The sequence below is a fragment of the Pyrus communis genome, chromosome 8 (genome assembly GCF_963583255.1).
Source record: "Pyrus communis chromosome 8, drPyrComm1.1, whole genome shotgun sequence".
In the NCBI taxonomy this organism is placed as follows: domain Eukaryota; kingdom Viridiplantae; phylum Streptophyta; class Magnoliopsida; order Rosales; family Rosaceae; genus Pyrus; species Pyrus communis.
Window position 1 is genome coordinate 624987 of NC_084810.1, and position 19663 is coordinate 644649.

The 19663-nt window shown below is 38.0% G+C and overlaps 5 protein-coding genes across 6 annotated transcripts; 1 reads left to right on the forward strand and 4 right to left on the reverse strand.

Annotated features, from left to right (window-relative positions):
* Window positions 1-2873: 2873 nt before the first annotated feature.
* On the forward strand, window positions 2874-3897 carry LOC137743642 (protein SENESCENCE-ASSOCIATED GENE 21, mitochondrial-like). Its single transcript, XM_068483573.1, has 2 exons — window positions 2874-3088; window positions 3418-3897. Exons 1-2 carry the CDS (start codon window positions 3015-3017, stop codon window positions 3650-3652), a joined length of 309 nt encoding a protein of 102 aa, XP_068339674.1. The 5' UTR covers window positions 2874-3014; the 3' UTR covers window positions 3653-3897.
* Window positions 3898-9785: 5888 nt separating this feature from the next.
* LOC137743643 (uncharacterized protein At5g01610-like) lies at window positions 9786-10535 on the reverse strand. Its single transcript, XM_068483574.1, has one exon. The coding sequence runs from the start codon at window positions 10432-10434 to the stop codon at window positions 9928-9930; it is 507 nt and encodes a 168-aa protein (XP_068339675.1). The 5' UTR covers window positions 10435-10535; the 3' UTR covers window positions 9786-9927.
* Window positions 10536-11393: 858 nt separating this feature from the next.
* LOC137741781 (uncharacterized protein At5g01610-like) lies at window positions 11394-11906 on the reverse strand. Its single transcript, XM_068481499.1, has one exon. It carries the CDS (start codon window positions 11904-11906, stop codon window positions 11394-11396), a length of 513 nt encoding a protein of 170 aa, XP_068337600.1.
* An 864-nt stretch (window positions 11907-12770) lies between these two features.
* Window positions 12771-13232, reverse strand: LOC137741782 (uncharacterized protein At5g01610-like). The gene has a single exon (XM_068481500.1). It carries the CDS (start codon window positions 13230-13232, stop codon window positions 12771-12773), a length of 462 nt encoding a protein of 153 aa, XP_068337601.1.
* A 2353-nt stretch (window positions 13233-15585) lies between these two features.
* LOC137743644 (exocyst complex component SEC15B-like) lies at window positions 15586-19225 on the reverse strand. 2 transcript variants are annotated; one of them, XM_068483575.1, is made up of 2 exons: window positions 16705-19225; window positions 15586-16052 (listed from the first exon to the last, which is right to left on the reverse strand). In XM_068483575.1, exons 1-2 carry the CDS (start codon window positions 19096-19098, stop codon window positions 16044-16046), a joined length of 2403 nt encoding a protein of 800 aa, XP_068339676.1. In that variant the 5' UTR covers window positions 19099-19225; the 3' UTR covers window positions 15586-16043. The 2 variants fall into 2 exon arrangements, with proteins under 2 accessions (XP_068339676.1, XP_068339677.1); XM_068483576.1 differs by having other exon boundaries at window positions 16681-19225.
* Window positions 19226-19663: the final 438 nt, after the last annotated feature.

Here is a 19663-nt window from a genome sequence, read left to right on the forward strand (position 1 = left end):
GGGTTTTCTAGAAACACAGACTGGACGTCACCAATGAACCCCAATGATTCAGTGCGGTAGAGGACATAGGAGAGAGCGGTGAAAACAATCTCTCCATTGCTAGTTGTATGTGTAGAACAATGTCTAATTAGTGATCGTTCATATTATAAATCATTTTGTAAAGATTAACTTTGTAAAAAATGAATTAAAACTAGAGTCAGTTAGTCAATCTTTTACTAATTCCATTACAATATTTTTATACACCTCCTTGACTAAACAATATTAGTTTAATTGATTTTTTGTAAAGGTAATCTTTATTGAGTGATTTATAATATAAAAGGTTATGATCATAAATACGAAATTTTATGAACTTGCGACGAATAATTTTGAGTAGGAACTCTTACTCATTTTTTGAGTTATTCATATATGTATATCTTTTTTTATATATCAAACATGCATGAATTACAACTCTCATAAATAAAAATTGTGCCGATATTACAAGTCAATTACATTGTGCGATACATATTACCACATCTTTGTACTAGTTGATTCTACTTCGTTACGTCTTTTAAATTTTGACCTTTTTTACATAATAAAATTCGTACTCTTGATTTAAAATTCCGTCCTATAAAATTTCTTCTCCATTTATGCGTCTCCTACTAGACGCATGACTAGTGGAGGAGTAGGACCACACAGGAGTGACATGACACAAAACATAATAACAAGAAAATGCCTAAAGGATGCATGCATGCTGCTGCTGGTGGCGGCAGCTGCATCGATCTAATTCTTCAGCAGGGCAAGTTTAACTGCCGGCTGAATCCGGATGCCACGGTTTCGAAAGAAAGCAGCCTTCTGTTCTCTTCTGTCATGGTATTCCGATTATATACAACACAAAGATATCTCACCCACTTGGCTAGCTAGTTGGGTATCTGCCTTCATGTTACTTTATATATTCGTGACATTATTAAAAATTCAAATTATATTATTTTGGGCGGTGTGGCTTTGGAGTATCTCACAATTAACAATAAACAAGGATTTGTTGTAATCATTCAACTAATTAAAACAAAATCATGATTATTATTCTTGTTAACATCTATGTCGACACTACTTACACCTATAATTATGGGAATAATTCATTTAACTCATATTTTTTGGATCCTTACATAGAAATACTCGATTTTGATTGTCAAGCTTTTTAGACTCGGTCGAAAAATGGAATTTAATTCTAATTTTAAATATGAGTTCAAATGATGGCTCGAAATTTCAAATTTTATTATTAAACTTATGAGTTTTAATAAACTAATGAGCTTGATCCCTAACTATTTATAGTAGCAATGCTATAGAAATTAACTTCTAGATGCCTTAATCATTTATATACGAATCAAACTTGCTTAAACACTAAATGTAAAATGATATTACAAATTTACTATAAATCGACAACTGATTTCTATTTAAGATTGACAATTAGTCAAGCACTTATTATAATATATGTAAATTGTAAAATTGTGTGATAGTATAACAATTCTGCTATAAAATTTCTTCATTAAACACCGACAAACCTTTTTATTTGGATTGAGATCCACTCCGAACTTATACATCCGGAGCTCGTCCCCCCAAGAAACCTGAACCACTCTTCAATTCTTGTCATCAATCAGTTCATCTCCCTGACCCACTTCATAAAAACTCAAAGACTTGAAATATCTTTCTCACTTTTTTTTTTCTTTTTTTTCTTTTTGTCAATCTCTCTCTCTCTCTCTCTCTCTCTCTCTCTCTCTCTCTCTCTCTCTTAAAAGGTAGAAATGTAGAAATGTCTTAGTCGTCGCGCCTTGAACACAAAAGTCTCAAGTGAATCTCATTCCCCTTCAATCTCAATCTAAATTATGTTCATTTGCTATTTGTGGAGGTTGTGTAATTTGATTTCTTTCTTATTTGCACAGCTGTTAAAGGAAAATGAAAAAAGAAAACGATAGGTAACCACGAAGACAACAAATTGGACAAAAGTTGGAACTTTCTTCATCACCACATCACTACTCACTAGTAGTCTAGTGGTCATGACTCCTAATAATACAGACCCTTGACTTGGACCTTTCCATACTTCACGTGGCCAATTTGCCTTAAAACCTTCCAGAACTCAGCCACGAAACTCCGCCACGACTTCTTCTTTCGTTCTCCTACCACGTGTATGCCTCATAATTTATTTTCATCTGTACCACGTAGTATTATTATTTTACACTCACAACATAATTATGTTTTTTGTCTTTTATGTGTATTAATAGAAAAAAATGCGTTATAGTTGAAAGGAACAAATACATCAAAGAATACACGAGAACAATTTATATGATACAGATACAGATACATAATAATCATGAGATTTCAAACTAAAATGTAATTTTATATGAACAAAAACTTACATATAACCTTATAACTATTGCACCGACCAGTAATCATGCATAAAAGTCCTTCCATCCGACGACCATTATCTCAAACATTCTAGACACCGCACTCGTGCCAAAGAAATTTTGTAATATGCCCCAAACATGGTGTAGTACGCCACGTTAGACAATAAAACAGACGCTTGAAAAGAAAAACTTCCCTCCAATACGCCGACCTTTCCTCACCTCTTGACGTTGACTCAGGTAAAAGAAAAGTCGTCCACTCATACCCCACTCTCTCTCAACCGTCCGATCATAAGTTGTCAAAAGCAAACGGAAACGGCTCTTGGAGTTAATCCCACGTGGCAACAAACTACAGGTCAGTCGATCTCCCCCGCTCCGTTTAAACAGCGTTTTCTTTTGTTTGGAATCCACGCGTCTCTCGTTTTCTTCCGCTATATAAGCGCCTTCTCCCCCAATCTCTAAAACCATCTTCGCAATTCCACAGAGTTTTTAGAGAGAGAAAGAAAGAGCCGCAGCAAAAGAGCTTCTTGTTTCTTCTCGCTGCTGTAGAAGGTGAAGGTTTTATCTGCTACTAAGCTTTCTGCAGCGGTGTTTGGATTCCGATCTCTTTTAAAAGTTTCAGTCACCGAAGAAAAAACAATGGCTCGTTCTTTCTCCAACGCTAAGTTTCTCTCTGCTCTCGTCGTCGACGGTTTCTCGAGCTCTATCACCAGGTACTAACCAATTCTACCAATCAAATCCAAGTTTTGTTGTTCTCGATCTCGGTTTCTCTCCCCGTAAGAGAGAGATATCATGTTTATGTGACGGTATCTTAAATTAATCATGCCCCACTGCCGTTCCGGCGGTAAAGATCTTTTTTTTTTCTTCTCTGTATTTAATTAGTAATTAATCGGGTGTTAATTTCGGTTTTCTTCTTAAAGCGGAACACTTTCGGTGCATGTTAGTCACGTGAACCGAAAGTGAATAGTTTATAATCGTGATTAATGCTTTAAAATTAATATTAATTAAATGCTAATGATGTATTTTTTTCATGGAAATGCAGACGTGGATATGCGGCGGGTTCGCAAGGAGTTGCGTCGAGCGTGGTGAGAGGAGGAGGTGCTGCTACTCCCAGAAGCGTAAACGTGGCGAAGAAGAATTCCGGTGAGGAAAAGGTGGGCTCCACCTTCAAGGTCTCGTGGGTCCCCGACCCAAAAACCGGGGTTTACGGACCCGAGAACGGCGCCGAGAAGATCGACGCTGCCGAGCTGCGCGCGGCGCTCTTGAAGAAGCATTAATAAAATTAAAGATGAAAACAAAAAGAAAAACAAAAATTCTTGTAGTTTATTGTTGAAACGTACGAGGAAGTTTGTACGAGGAATGGGCTGTCGGCGTGTTTGTGTTTGAATTCTTCGGAGTTCAGACTTGGCCGGAAAATATGTATGATTTGTGGTAATAGCTGGTTCCTCCGTCTTCTGATCTGATTAGGGACTTAAGCATGTATTAGTTAACTTTGGCAATAAAGGGATTATTAATTCTCTAATCAATCGCTTGAATTCAATTACTATTTATGTCATTGCATATCGTTTTGTGTGATTGTGATTTATTATGGTCTTCTGGTTTTGGTAAAAGAAAATAGATAAGGATTGTCTGCCCTCCCACCTCCAATATCCTCACGTGCCTTTCTATTTATGTAGTTACGGTTAAGTCACGTCAACATTTTATATTACTATTCATTTTTGTTTTATTATCTTTATAAAAAAAATAATATAAAATGTTGACGTGGCTTAACTGTGACCACACAAAACAGGAGGGCACGGGAGGGCACCGGAAGTGAGAGAGCAGACAATCCTTGTTCAAAGAAAATAGAAGATTATATTCGTATGGAGTATGTCCTAGATTCGATAGATAAACTAAACAGGAGATAAATGCTAAGAAGATTCTTTTAAAGTGTGATTTTTTATGGATTATCTGATAATTCAGTAGCCTAACGAACTATGAGGTGTTAGAGAGTCACTCCTTAGCATTTCTCTAAACAAGGTTACAAGATTATTAGATTGAAAAATTACGTCAAATTTCATGGAAACCCACAAGGATGAAGGACGGAAGAGTGAAGGAATAATAGTACTATGTTTACCCAGTTGAATCAAGGTACCAAATAAGTTAGAATTAGCTTCGCGATAGAATGAGCGGAATCAAGTAATCCTATAATCAATTTAATTTTTAATTTTTCAAGCATAAGGTTACGGATTTTGAATTGAAACTCACATATTTCGACGTCGTAGATGCATAAAGTTAATAATCAGAATTATTCCAATACCAATACTTTAACAAGATTCGTGAATGGGAGTAATTCTAATGCGTGTAAATAAGCATACAATGATAGTATTGGCTTTGAACTAAGGTGGATGTGTGCACGTAATTAAGGAGGTGATTAAGTTGCACACTAAAAGCTCTTAATTAATTTATTAATTTAGCCTCTATAAAGCCAATGATTGCGGCAGATGATTGTTCGGCAGTGCAAGTAGATTAGCTACGCAACCAGGGGCCAGCATCAAGCGGCAACGTCTCCGGTCGCCATGTGTTACCATGTGCCGCCGCAACCAATTAAAAAATTGTCAATGGCCCTGGAAACTTGGCAACTACCCAAAGCAAGTTCCACTTACAGAATTCATATAAATGGTCGATAAGTGCATACAGAATAAGGGAATGGACTGCTACTGTTGAATAACTGCCGATAATTAATTGGCACTAGCAAAAATACCCGTGCAGTACTATAGGATCGTTTAAGATGATATTATTGTTATTATTTAATATTACGATTTAATAATATTATTTTTTATTTGTAAGTAAGATGTCTTATATTCGATTCTCGTGCAAAGGTGAATTTGAATCACATTATTGTTTGCTCGTTATGAAGCTAAGTTCATTCCTTACCTTTAATGAAGATAATATCGTTTGTTAGAATTTTTTTTAAAAAACAAAGAAATAGATATTATAGTTTATATACATATGTTTAGTAGGTTTGAAGTTACAAAATGTAGAATCATACTTTTTTTTTTTTAAAACAAAGAAATAGATATTATTGTTTATATACATATAGTTTAGTAGGTTTGAAGTTACAAAATGTAGAATCATACTTTAAATATTCTTTGAGAAGGCTTAATTAGCAGCTTCAATTCACAACCATATATATAGATATCTTCAATACTAAAACATCAAAATATTCTTCAGGGCAAATTTCTAAGTCTCAACTATATACAATTTAAAAAAATCGCCTATATCCATCAGTTTTTCAATTTGCATTTATATTCTACTGACTTTATATTAAAAGCTTATGTACAACCAAAAGGACAAGACTTCTAAGTTCCAACTGCATACAATTTCAAAAATCACCCATATTCATCAGTCTTTCAGTTTGCACCTTTATTCTACTGACTTTACATTAAGAGCGTATGTAGAATCAAAATGATTCACATGCTCTCTTTCTGATGACTTAATTCACTACTTCATTGTTCTTGGGTTCATCATTTGTTTCAGTGGATTTTGAAAATGTAATTTTATCTTCATCTTCGTGATGTACAAGTGTTTTATCTTCCAAATCTTTCTCTACAAGGGTCTCCTGGGTGTTGCAAATTTAGGAAAATGAAGGCGTTAGTGATTAAATTTAACTCAAACCATTTGGATATTAAAACAAATGGGGAAGTAGACATATGCTGAATATATCGTAGTGTGGTGGGATGTTATTAAATTACCAAATCAATTTTAAAAAAGTTTAGGTATAAATTCGAAACGCAAAGGTTCGTTGTTTGGAATCCAAAATCAATTTCAAAACTAATGTGAGGATAGGGTTGGATGAATATTGTAAAGATGATGATGGAGAATTATTAGAGTTAGGTCCAAAACTAATGGGATTAGTTTAGGCGCAGATAAAATAGGGAATCGGTATCAATATGTGTCACCTTGTTTGCCAATTCCAAAGATATTATAAACTTTAGGGTGGGCCCAAATTTGAAGCCACATATACAATGTATGTTTGCCAACGACAATGCCAAATGCCAGCTACTAGCTGGCTAGATGCGGTGAATTGTCGAGTCTCCGTCTTGTTTGAGATAAGTGAAGCGGTGACGAGAAATACACCCGGTTTTACGTAAGTTTTAAACACGATAAAGGGTTTAAATTGTCCACTTGTTTGAGCTGTGAAGAGCCAGCCAAGCAATAAGCATCGACGTTGACGTGACCATGCATTTACTGGGTTGGCCTTACTTTGTTAGGGAACTGTTTGCAATTTGCAAATGAAGATGAGGGAGAATCACCAAGTCAAACTATCCAAACTTGAAGAACTAATACCATCTTCAAAATGTCAAATTATAACATTCAAATTATAATTGATGACAGATAAGTCTTACGTCAAATTTGTATTTCTTCAACCGAATTATCAAATGTTATTTTCTTATTAATATAGAGGTTTAAATGGTTTTATTTATTAAAAAACAAATTGTTGAAACAAAAATTTTATTGGTTGAAATATTAATGGAATAAGAGACTCACTATTAAAATTAATTAATCACAAAGGTTTCAATCCTGTCAACAAATAATACTTTAGTTAGAATGATTTTTGATGTCAAATATGCACATTAGCATCTTCACCTAAGATTTGATATCTTTTTGAAGATGTTATGAGTAGCACAATGAAAACTTATGCCGAGCACTTCTCACAAAACTATGCGATCCCTGAATTTAATACAACTAGAAAGACACCATCTAATCACAACTTTTTGCTCTTTTTCATAACACGGCTTGCTAAAAATTAGGCGTATCCATTGTGGGGAAATAAAAGGAAATTAGGCATGTAGGCGTATCCAATTTGTTCAATGTCACCATTCATACCTAGAAATCATCAGCAAATTTCCGGATGGAGGGCTAAGAAACTAAGGCCATCTCCAACCGAAAGAACTAAACATAGTCTCGTTCAAAATTATAGCCCTACAAAAAATTATTTTAAATAAACAGTATTAAGCCATACTCTACCTTCTCCAACTGAATAGGCTAAAATATAGCTCCCTCAATAATTTACTAGTTTTAAGTTTATACTTTAAATTTATTGGTTAATTTAATTCAACTAACGTTGGACGTTTTCAAATATAGCTATTGAATTTGAATTAATTATTGTAATTGAAAAGATGTGCCTCCAAAAAAAGGCTAAGAGGACGGTTATATTTGGCCACCCTGACGACCTTTTGGCCTAATAATGGCCCGATTGGCTCCATAGAATTATATCCAACCATCGGTTGGAGATGAATGTCTGAACAAACCAGACTATTATTTAGCTTTTGGACCTTTAACCTTGCATTGGAGATGGCCTAATTGTCTTTCGAGGTTGTAGCTATTTCGCACGAAAAAAAACTGGCAAAAGCCCAAGACGGAGGGGCACCATATGGAAACCCTTATGAGGCAAACCATAAGCCCAATTGACAAGGCAGGGCATATTTGAAAAGGTTTTCTCCAACACAGCTTGAAAACCGCCATTGCACACACATCTCAAGTCTCCCCCGAATGAAGTTCTTCAAATATCCAAGGGCCTATTTGGTATCTTATTTGAAATTTTTTATCATTTCTCAAAACATTTCTTGAAAACAATTTTCTTGATGACTCAAAAACTTGATTGGTTTGCAATTTAAAAATTTTAAATTTTACGAATTAAACTAGACAAAGACATCTAAAAAGAAGGGGTTGTAGGAGAGGGAGAAAGAGGAGAGGTGAGGAAAGAAAGTAAGAGATGATTAAAGGAAAGAGAAAGAAGAGAGAGGATCGAACGAGATAGAGAGGAAGAGGATTGAGAGAAAGAACCGAGAGAATGAAGAGAGCGGATTAGAAGAGAGACGAAAAAGGTAAAAAAAAAAAAAAAAAAAAGGGAAAGAGAAAGAAGAAAAGGGAGAGAGATAGATTTGGAGGGAGAGGAGAGGAGGGAGAAAAAAGAAATGAGTGAGTTTAAGTTTAAAAACTCTAAAAACTCTTTTTTTTTTGTTTTTAGAGAATATACCATATTTTTAAGTTAGTCTTGAATTCAGTTTTTTAAAATAATCCTACCAAATAAATTTTTAAAGCTAAAACTTGAAAATTGTTTTTGAGTTTTAAAAGTTGGATTTAATTAGAGTAACAAACAAACTCTAACTGATATCCCAGGTTTTCAATCCTTTTGACCTATTTGTCTGTTTGGAAATTCGACAAGCGACACAATTCTTTGGTATATACATGAAGTTTTAAACTATACATCTTTCACCTGCAAAATCTATGCTTAAGGCCACTGACATCTACCCAATCTTAATCCGAATTCTAAATTTTCCCAACTTCCTTTGCAGTTACGACCATTGCCCCGAAATCACAGTGCAGATTTCCTCGGGGTTGGGGTACATGTGTCATGGGGCATTTCCTTCCTAAACGTTTCTTACACCTTGAGCAAACAAACGCTAAGCTAACATTGATAAGATACGAGAAGGTAAGGGTTAGCTCGGCATAAGAGGCAACTAAGTACAAAAACTATGTCGAACTGGGAACTAAAAGATTTTTAAGGGTATTGAACCTGAATTCCTTATTCTCGAAAACCAAAATAAGAACTTCCTCGAGCATTTCAGACGATAGATACGCAGCGTTTTGTCAGCTAAGCCACTGAGTTCACCTCTAATAGCAACTGCAAATAACAATCTCAGTCTAAAGTATTCAACACCCTTGAAGGTCCAGTTTCTATATGCGCATTGCATGATCAATACAAACTTGAGGTAGATAATAGTACAAGCATATTGTAATCTGCGCATTACATCCCACGGACTCTAAGTCCGTAATGCATACCTAAACCTAATCTGAAACCTCAAATTCTCAAGCAGAGTACCATTCAACGCGCCTTCTCCGTCACCACCTAACTCACATTTCCAAAACTATCCATCCACACAGTAAACTACAATAAAGAAACATTAATCAAACATTCCCTACTAACATGAAATCTACGAACGTGCATGAAAATCCGGTTACTAGACAACTTGTCTCCTGAATTTGAATGCTAAGAAAGTATAAGACTTGCAACCGAAAGAACAACAGCAAGCAATGCATTACTTGTTTTGGCCTAAACCATATTGCATAAAGCTTGAACAATCAAGATACAAGCTTTTAGCTTTCTACAATCCACCATAACCGCCATATGCATAATCGGTACAACGCCATTACGACCTAAATTAATCTAACATGGGTGGTGCTATCCGCACACCGCTTTTTCACCTCCACACACCCTCTCAAATTCCGGCTGTCAGTCGAATGAATTGAAGAAGAAGCATAACCGAAACATGTCAGAACATAAAACCTAAATGAACTGAATTGAATACCACTATCCTATCATAAAACATGTAATTTTCCACAACAAAACATGCCACAAACGCATAAAACAAAAATTATTTCTGCATAAATGAAAATTATTGAAAGCATTAAATTCATAATCTTTAAGAAATCAAGGTGTGAACAAACACTACCCATAATTCCGAATCCCTAAAACCCTCCCTCCACCGCAGCCCTAAGTCCCAATTCAAATCGAAGAAACAAGAGGCATTTTAATCTTCCTTACTTGTCCGCCATTGTCGCAATCCAACCCGCAGCCGCACTGCGGGCACTCATAGAAATTGTCGATCGAAAACGCCGCCGACGCGATCCCCACCGAGAACTCGAGGTTGTCGCCCCTCCGGGTGACCTCGACGATGTTGAGCCACAGGAACAGGACCTTAACGCTCACCCCGGTCAGCGAGGAGAGCTTGTTCTGGGAGATCGTGCCGGTAATAGTGGACTTGTAATTGAGCTGGTACGACCCTTCCAGCGAGAAGCGGCAGGAGCCGTTCAGATACGCGCGGAATTTTCCGTTGCCGTCGAGCTCGTATCCGGCGACGCCCTTCGGGAGCAGACCCATCGGCAAGTTAAAGTCTTCGATTGCGTCGTACACAGACCGCGATTCGGCGCCGTTGGCAGCGGCGGAGAGAGTTGGTGACGTGGAGAACGTTGATAGGAGGACGATGACGGCAATAATTCCTGTGCGTGACATGATGTTTTTCCCCCGATTTTTTTTTCACTCTCCGAAATTTTGTTTTGTTGTTATTTTTTTCCGGGAGAATATTTGGTACAGATAGTGGGTTGGTGTGGGTTGACTTACGGCGGTGGAGAAGACGATTTTCGTTAAAATTCTTTTGAGACAAGAAAAACTAATGAAAATAATTAAAATTTTTTTATTGTTAACAATAAAAATAAAATAAAGGTAAAGTAAATAGTATCAATATTGATTTTTTAATATAAAAATATGATTTTTTCTGTTAAAATAAACAGTACTACGAACTTTTCGTTAAAATTTTCTTAGGTACATAGTAGGTGGGCACGTGGTGCTTTCCTGGCAAACCACGTGGTGACTACTGCGGTGTCATAGCAGTTACAAGGACCCGACATCATGTGGCCCATTGGGCTTTTTTGCCCAACCACTTTTTCTGCACGTTGATTACCCCTTTTTTTCCCTTTCTTTTTTCTTTATCGTGTTTTTTCCCAACCATTTGCAACAACCATTCAAACAAGTATATTCCTCGTTTGAAGTGTTTTCAAATTGATTAAAAATATTTTCTCTGAAAATATTTTTGGATATCAAAAATATTTGACGTGCCTTCAGTAAAAAGCATTAATTATGTACTTCTTGCAGAAAGCACGTCAAATGCTTTTCCAGGTTTGCATATTTACCAAAGATTGGTTACAAAAATATTTTGACCTAAAACGTTTCTTTCCATTTGAAAAACACTTCAAAGCAAACTCATAATCTATTTGCAGTTGAATTGAACAACTTTTTGTTTTAAGAGTTACACTACTTGAGATTGTAATTGTTTTATCTAAAATTAAAAAAAATTATGTAGATTAGAGTTTCATAAGTCATACAAAGAAGCAAATAATATTCACTAACAAATGATATCATAGCATTTATTCTCAAATCATGTTTAATCAAAGCATAAAACCGAAATTTAGGCACTAAAAAGCTAAAGATTGACTTGAAAGTGCGGACACCAAATTCTTAATCTTTCTTTTCCCGTTGACACAATCGAAACCGCAACCACAGGTCGGACTCTCATCGAAATTACTGACCGGAAAGTTTGCGGAGCCGATGCCGACCGAGAATTCTAGCTCATCGTCGTCACGAGTCACGGTGGTAATGCTCAGCCACAGAAAGAGCACCTTAACTTGGATGCCACTCAAGCTTGAGATCTTGTCAGTCTTTATCACACCCTTTATGGTGGACTTGTACTTCAACTTATACGAGTCGATGGTAAATGTACAAGTGCTATTCAAGTAGACTGAGAACTTACCTGTCGAGTTGTCCAGCTTGTAGCTCAGTACGCCTTTGGGGAGAATGCCGACCGGGAAGTCGTACTCCTCGAGGGCTTCGTAAACCGTCAGCTCATCGGCGGCGAAGGATGACGGAATTGAGATGGAGATCAGAAAGAAGAGAATTAGGCTTGGTAGCAGTGTTTCCTTTGGAGACATGGTTTGATGAAGTGTTTGACTGTTTGGTTATGCCGCCTGTAATATATAGAAAGGCAAAACCAAGAGCATTCCATCTACTTCGTTTGTGCATGTATATTGCACGATAGTCCAACAAACATTCTTGCATACAACAAAGCCACTCTCTTGTTAATAGAAGACTTGGTACAAAATCGAGTGCACTAGCGTTATAGGATTTATTGGTGGAGTCATGAAGGAACCACGATATAGTCCTAAGCCCATCCTAACATTTTTTTTCACGCAGAAAAGTTTAGAGCTATACATGCTTATGATTTTCAAGGTTTTTAGTTTAATTTCTTTCTTTCTTCAGGTTTGATTTGAGATTGATGACTCTCAGGTGTCAACCAATCTGGTGCCTATTAGCTTTAAGGAGGAAGGAGAGAGGAAGAAAGTTAGAGAGGGTTCATGCATGTTTAGGTTTATGAAAGATGATGATGAAAATGACACCTATAGCAGACTGCAGCGATGGTGGTAGGTTGGTCACCACATGTCAAATTATTAAGATTAGGATAACATTTCAGATTGAGACATTTGGACCCTTTCTAGACTAAAATATTGGTTCCGCCATTGCTAGGATTCATACAATGGCGTCGCTATAGACTAGATCAAACTGACCCCATTTAAAATAGAATAAAATTTAGTTATTGTTGTACAATCGAAATTTGGAGAGAGAATTCAAACAAAAGATGTCAGATGCTAGAGAAAACGTTATTAGCTACTTGAGCTACAAGCTCTTTGCTCTCGTACATCAATAAGTTAATACGTGTTCAAGCATTAAACCAGTATACTGTAGATGAACATCATTTAAAGCATGCTGAAACATTTTACGGCCAATTAACGAAACATCTACATAGAGCTAGCTCTACTCTTACAAGCAAATCCACACCCGCACTGCGGACTCTCGTCAAAGTCGTCGATGGAGAAGTCCGCCGAAGCAATCCCCACGGAGAATCGTAGTTCGTCGCCATCGCGAACCACTTCGACAATGTTGAGCCAAAAGAAGAGTACCTTAACACTGACGCCCTTCAAATCTTTGAGCCTGTCCTTGGACAAAACACCAGTTATGGTGGATTTGTACCTGAGCTGGTAAGAATTTTCAATGGAGAAGCTGCAAGTTCCGTCAAAATACGCCTTGAAATTGCCAGACTCTCTGTCTAATTCGTACCCTGTCACTCCTTTAGGAAGAAGGCCGATCGGGAAGTCGTAATCTTGAAGCACCTCATAGGCTGATGGCCCGTCGTCGCCGTAGGCGAAGGACGATGAGAGAACAACCACAAGTACGGCGACGGGTAACACCGACAGAGCCATGAGTTCCAGATCGAAGCTTTCTTGCAGCTTTTTTTTTTGTTTTTTTTTGGGTAGAAGAAGTGAGCTATGTATCGATATTGAGCGTGGGAGAATGCCATTCGTAAGTTTTGCTTGTCACCATTCTCATCAATGGTTTTCAATGCACGACGTTTATCCTTTTGTCGTGTAAAGTGTGGTTGTAGTAAATTCCGGAAAAGGATCCTTTTCTTGGAAGATCTTATAATTATGTCCGTTTATCGTAATATAAATAGTATCTAACAAAAATTGACTACACAATGTATAATAAACGAACATGATTACATCTTCCAAATTCCTAGAAAGAGAATCAGACAAGAATCCTTTTTCGTAAATTTCACCCTACTCTTGAGCTGCGCTTTTCCTAAAGCCTACATGGTGCCACGTAGGGGTTGGTTGGGAGATCATTCTTGTCTAGATCATGTGTACGACTAATACACCATAATCAACGGTATGGGTGACAATGTTCGGTTTGGAGAATAAATGCTATTTTCATTTCCATGATTATGAAAATAAGCAATATTTATAATGCAAATTAATTATCGGGGATTACCCATAATCATAGCTATAGAGTAACGAATTTTTCATTAGTTCACGATTATATCTATCTTCGTCAATGCAAAATAATTATTCGTTTCACTAAAACATTATAATTTAATAGCTACTAACCCAGTTATTAGCTAATTACATCAAAATCATAAAAAACATAACCATAATTCCATGAGATGTTCATGATAAGTCACATATGATAGCAAATTAAGGCAAGTTAGTCCTGTGAAAAAAAAGGAAAAAGGATGACAAAATGGATTCATCATAGGTTTTTACGAATATATTTATCTTCGTCAATGAAAAATAATTAATTGTTTAACTAACACATTATAATTTAATAGCTACTAACCTCGTTATTAGATATCCACATCTAGATCATCAAAAACATAATAATACTTTCTTGAGATGTTCATGATAAGCCACATATGATAGCAAATTAAGGCAAATTAGTTCTATAAAAAAAAAATGATGACAAAAGCAAATATTTGTGAACATTAAATTATATATACTTTATATGGTTTGAATGTGGAGACCGTTATAGATCAAGAACTCCTATAACCATGTTAAAAACCGTAACCAAATAATATTCATAGTTTTTTCCATATCTTGAATTTTTATCCCTATATCTGTCTATTCAGACAACTATTCACAATTATCGAGTTTAACTGGTTGAATTGCCATCCCTAACTATCACTCCGGCACACTTCTGCATTTCTGTCCCACACCCGTAAAGCACCCATACTTGCTCAATAGGATTGGATTTATCGACATTTGGAAAATAAAGACAGGATTGGCTTTCATAAAGCACCCATAGTTGGAGAAATTTTTAGTTGTGACAGGAACACGAGTGGTGGGAAATTTTATTTTTAAGTTATTAACTTTTTAGCACACATTTCCCAGAATTTGTATAATGACACGTAATATATCACCCTGTGTACCGATCATATTGAAAAATCTCTTCCCATGCTTGCTCAATAGGATTGAAAGTTAGGGGTGGCAAGTGTAACATCTATGCAGACGCATGCATGGTTGTCAGCAGAGAGTGATTGGGGAGAGTACATTTTTGCTCACAATTCTTAGTAGCAATGCCATCACTCTCAAGTAGTAGTAATGTTCACCACCTTATTTATAATTGTTGGATGAGTTTAAAATTTAAGATTTGTCCATTTATTTACTACTCAAATTTCGAAATTTAAACTTATCTAACGGTGATAAAATAGACCGATGAGCATCACCATCACTTGACGATGGTGAGCAAAGATATTCCCAATTGGCGAAATCTCACACATAATGCCTTCTTATCAGTCAATTCATCAATTGGAGGGAGAAAGCGTGACGGTGTTTGAGATAAAAATCGCCCTTAAGGTTGTACTCGTTTTAGCATCAGTGTATCCTACAAGTGATATAGAGTGGTAGACATCACCAGCACTTAAGAGTGGTGAACAAAAATACTCCTGACAAAACCTCACACGTAATGTTTTCTTATCAGTCAGTTCATCATTTAGAGGGAGAGAGCGACTGCGATGGAGATTAAAATCGGCCTCAAGGATGTAAAATGGGCTCGTCTGAGCATCAGTGTATCCTCCAAGTACTCCGGTTTATTCACAAAACCCCAGTGGCGCAACGCCGTCGACTCTTCAGACGATCAAAAGATTCGGGATCAAGCGAAGAACGGCACCAATGAACACATTCAACACGGTAGAACCATACAGCTCCTCATTCAAGAACTCGATTGTTATCGATCACTCTCACGCGAGAGTGAGAATCTACCAAATCCTTGTAACCGAAAAACAAAAGGCCGTATCACATTAAAACTAAGAAAGTTTGGGAACCGGTCTTTACAACAGTGAACTGAAATTAACAAGAAGCTCTACGATAAAGAAAATAGCATCGTCGACATAGTTCCGGTTCCATTTTAGAACCGATAGAAAATGTTAGATGACGGCAAAATCGTAAAACAAAGACTAAAGCAAGGCAGTTCAAGCAACTAAAAAGCATCGATATCACGACTATTTGTCAGTGTAGATTCTTAGTCATGGTGAGCAGAAACAAGAATTTGAAAGCACTATAGACATCTCGCAGTCAAAAAACCGGTCGGCGTAGATAACCAACTATCTGAAAACTAAGAGAAAAGGAGCCCTTGAAACTTACAAACATAGATGGCAGCGATTTATAATTTTTCCCGTGACAAAAGTTACCGCTGTTGCTGGATCTTCTAACCTCTCAAAGCACTCATCCTTTGAGAAATTATGCCATCTGCAAATAATATGTAGCAGGAAGAAAATCTTGACATAAGATCCAGCAACAAAAAAAATCATCTCAAATGTAAGCACTGAAGCAGAACCGTATCAGTTTAAGAGTTAAACGAGACTAGCTCTAGCGGTAAGTGGAACAGTTAAAATCACAAGGTGATAGTTTATCCTATGGGCGTCCATATGTCGATATAAGCTAAAATTTACATCAGGATACGAGCATACAGCATGATTTAGGTCCAAGACTCATGAGATTCACATCCTAATTCAAATAAGGAGGGTATATATATTCCATCAACAGAGCCGATAACAAGTGGTACTTGAAGGAATTGGGTTCCATGGAAAAGGGAGAAATCTTTCTTGTTGTCTGCCCCAAAACATTTCAATTTTTTTTCATAGATATAATGCAAATCTTAAACCGCTTCAAGAAAAGAAAGCAATACAACAACAAATGAGTAACTACGAGCCTGATACATACAGAAGAATCTTTGCATGTCCCATGATATATTCCGAAGACAACAATTGGCATCCGCAAATAACAAAGTTAGCAACAAACAAAAAATGAAATAATTTCAATCACAATCAACAAGGGAAATTGTAGGGGAGGGGGAAAGGACAAGGATCATACGTACAACTATATAACAAAATCAACTCACATCCTTGAGTCTTTTAATCAATGCATCTAGAGATTTCTTCTGGGGGTTCTGCCTGCTTCCCCGGCTACCAAAGGTTCCAAATCGCCGCTCTGAAGGATCCCTCAACTTTTCTGAAATAAGCACTACTTTTCTGTAGTCCAAGGTATTGTAACTCCTCTCCCTGATTACCGGATTAAGAAAATTCTCTGGATGATTGCTTAAGAGTAAGTTAACTAATTGCCTCGACTCAGCAAGTGCTGTTTTCAACTGATTTGCTTCCTCGTCTGAGAGTAGAGGAGCTTGATTATCTGCAAAAGATTCCAGCAATCGAATATCCACATCAATGCTCATAATTGCATGTATGGTAAACCTCTTAACTGTGTCCCCAAGTAAAGCCCCTATTATCTTCTCCGATATGTGAGAAAGGACATCTTGCAAAACTCGTTTGAGAACCTGAGGAGGCAATATTTGCTGAGCAGTGGAAACCAGAGTTTCCAAATAAATGATCACCTCATTCACATATTCATTCCCATTCGGCCAAGGCTCATCGGCCATCCAGTTCACATTCTCAATCAACGTCAAGAACCCATCCACTTTTTGTTTAAGCAACCCAGAGAGCGTGTCTTCTGCTGCATCACGGGCTTTGCATAGCGGAAACTGCCTCCGCCCCCTCTCTACCATTCTCAAGGGCACTCCAGAAAGCTGAGCAGCATGTCGGAAGAAGAAATCACAAGCTCGCTCCATGACAGCCATATTAGCGGCTACTTGCATTGCCTGGGAGACCCCATGGATAGATGTACTGATAAGCTTCAAAAGAGCCCCATCCAAATCCTCACTCAACAACCTATCCAAATACTTCTTCACAACAACAAAGAAATCAAGCTGCCCGCCATACGACATGAAACTCACAGAATCCTCAATAAAAGACCTAACAATGCGGCAACAATCAGGCACTGTCGAACTAAATGGTGCAACATATGGAAAAGCCGGTATGATATCAGACGTCTGTATCTGAAACGAAAGAACATTCATGGAATACTCATATTCTTTCTTCATCAACATCTGATCGAATTTATCAGCAGAAAGAGCTTCAGCAATCTGTTTACGACAATCTGACAACAACAGCTCATGGTACTTATCCCTATGTTTGCTCAGAACATCAAGCAACGGGTCAACCAAATATCCATACCGACGCAATGTCACACCTAACAAGCTCACATAGTCCTTAATCAACAGCAAGTGGTTAGCAGTTTGCATCCTAGAAAACTGATCCTCTAAAACAGAACACATTTTACTCACAGCAGTTTCCCACAAATTATCAACCTCTAATTTCGAAATCAAACCGCCACTAGTCCTCACAATTCGATCCTCCACGATGAAAAATCCGGCGATTTGCGCAAAGAAAGTTTGATGCGATTCAAGAAACGGAGTCATGGAAGATACCTGAAAGTCAGAGGTGAGCTGAAGCTTTCGATTCTCGAAGTAATATTGCTTGAATCGCTCTTCAAGCCCCAGAGTCTGGTTTATATGATAGGCTCTGTACAAGGGAGTCAAATCAAATCCACCTCCGCCATTATAACTATCATCTCCAACCCCACCGCCACCGAGTCCGTCGTCATCGTCCTCCTCCAAAGCGTAAACAGTGTCTCTGAGGCTAAGGCGGCTCTGCTCCTCAGCTTGCCGCTGCTTGATTCTCAGATCCTCTTCCCGCTGCCTCGCCGACGAAGCTTGACCGATCGCCAATTGACCAAGGTTCCGACTCACCACGCGGATCTCCACCAGCCAATCGCCGAACTCCTTACTGACCTTCCGTTCGATGTGCCACCGAATCTCTGGAATCTTCTTCTCCAGCATCCGCTTGAGCGTAGACGACGGCGTTTTGTCCAGGAACTCGGACTCGATTGTGTCGACGCACTTGAGCGCCATGTAGAAGTTGCTGCTGGAGATATGGTGATTCGATCGGGAGCAGAGCTCCATCAAACGAATACAATTCCGGACAGATTCGAGCGCGAGGTTGACGTTTCGGGATACGTTTCGGGCTTCGACGAAGGCGTCGAGGGAGGAGAGAAGAGGGAGGCCGACGGACTGGAGCTTGGCGTTGGAATCGGAGAGGGAAGACTTGAGAGAATCGACGTCGGAGAGGAGAGATCGAAGGTCGTCGACAGCGAGGATGAAGTCTTGGTAGTGGGCCTTGCAGACCTCCTCGATTTCGGACTCCTTGGATCGGGAGAAGTGGCGGAGGTGCTGGAGCAGCGTCTCGGGCTTCCCGGAAGTGAAGGCCTTGCGGACGAATGGTCCCACATCCTCGCCGTTGCAGATGGCGGAGGAGAGGAGCAGCTGGTCGAGCTTTTCAGCCGAGTCGCCGTTTTCCGCGGCGGACGGAGCCACTTTCCGCCGAGACTTCGTGGGCAGCATCGTGGCGATGAGAGAGAACAGGGCGCGGAGAGGATTTAGGAAAAATGGAAGAGAGAGAAAGAGAGACGGGGTCGTTACATGGACATTTGGGGATTTTTTTTTGTTGTTTGACGGAAATACCACCGGGAACGAGGGAAATATACGTATGAAAGTCAAGGCAGACAGGTGCGGGTGTTTGAAGATTGATGTGGGTAGTTTGGTAATTAGGAATTATGGTAACATTCAACGGCGGTTCTGACAGAGCAGTGTCCGATGACAGAGGTGGTAATAGAGTGGACCGAGGTGACCGGAGGGACGACAGTGAGAAAAACTCTAGTGTTAACCGTTAAACAGCGCTGATTTAAATTTTTAGTAGTAAGATCAAATAAATTAAGAAGATTAAATGATAAAAATTAATAAAAATATACGAAGAATAAAAATAAATGTGTAGATAACATCAATTTTGTTTAATAAGCAATAATTCTATCATGTTTCGCATATTTTGTACTTTAAGTATTTGATCGTTAAATTTTTTATAAAAAACTTCCAAGTATTTGAAACCTTGAATCATATATTATACAACTAC

Coding starts and splice junctions, on each gene's coding strand:
- LOC137743642 (XM_068483573.1), top strand. CDS start 3,015: ATGGCTCGTTCTTTCTCCAACGCTAAGTTTCTCTCTGCTCTCGTCGTC. Junction 3,089..3,417: donor TTCTCGAGCTCTATCACCAG/GTACTAACCAAT, acceptor ATGGAAATGCAG/ACGTGGATATGCGGCGGGTT.
- LOC137743643 (XM_068483574.1), bottom strand. CDS start 10,434: ATGTCACGCACAGGAATTATTGCCGTCATCGTCCTCCTATCAACGTTC.
- LOC137741781 (XM_068481499.1), bottom strand. CDS start 11,906: ATGTCTCCAAAGGAAACACTGCTACCAAGCCTAATTCTCTTCTTTCTG.
- LOC137741782 (XM_068481500.1), bottom strand. CDS start 13,232: ATGGCTCTGTCGGTGTTACCCGTCGCCGTACTTGTGGTTGTTCTCTCA.
- LOC137743644 (XM_068483575.1), bottom strand. CDS start 19,098: ATGCTGCCCACGAAGTCTCGGCGGAAAGTGGCTCCGTCCGCCGCGGAA.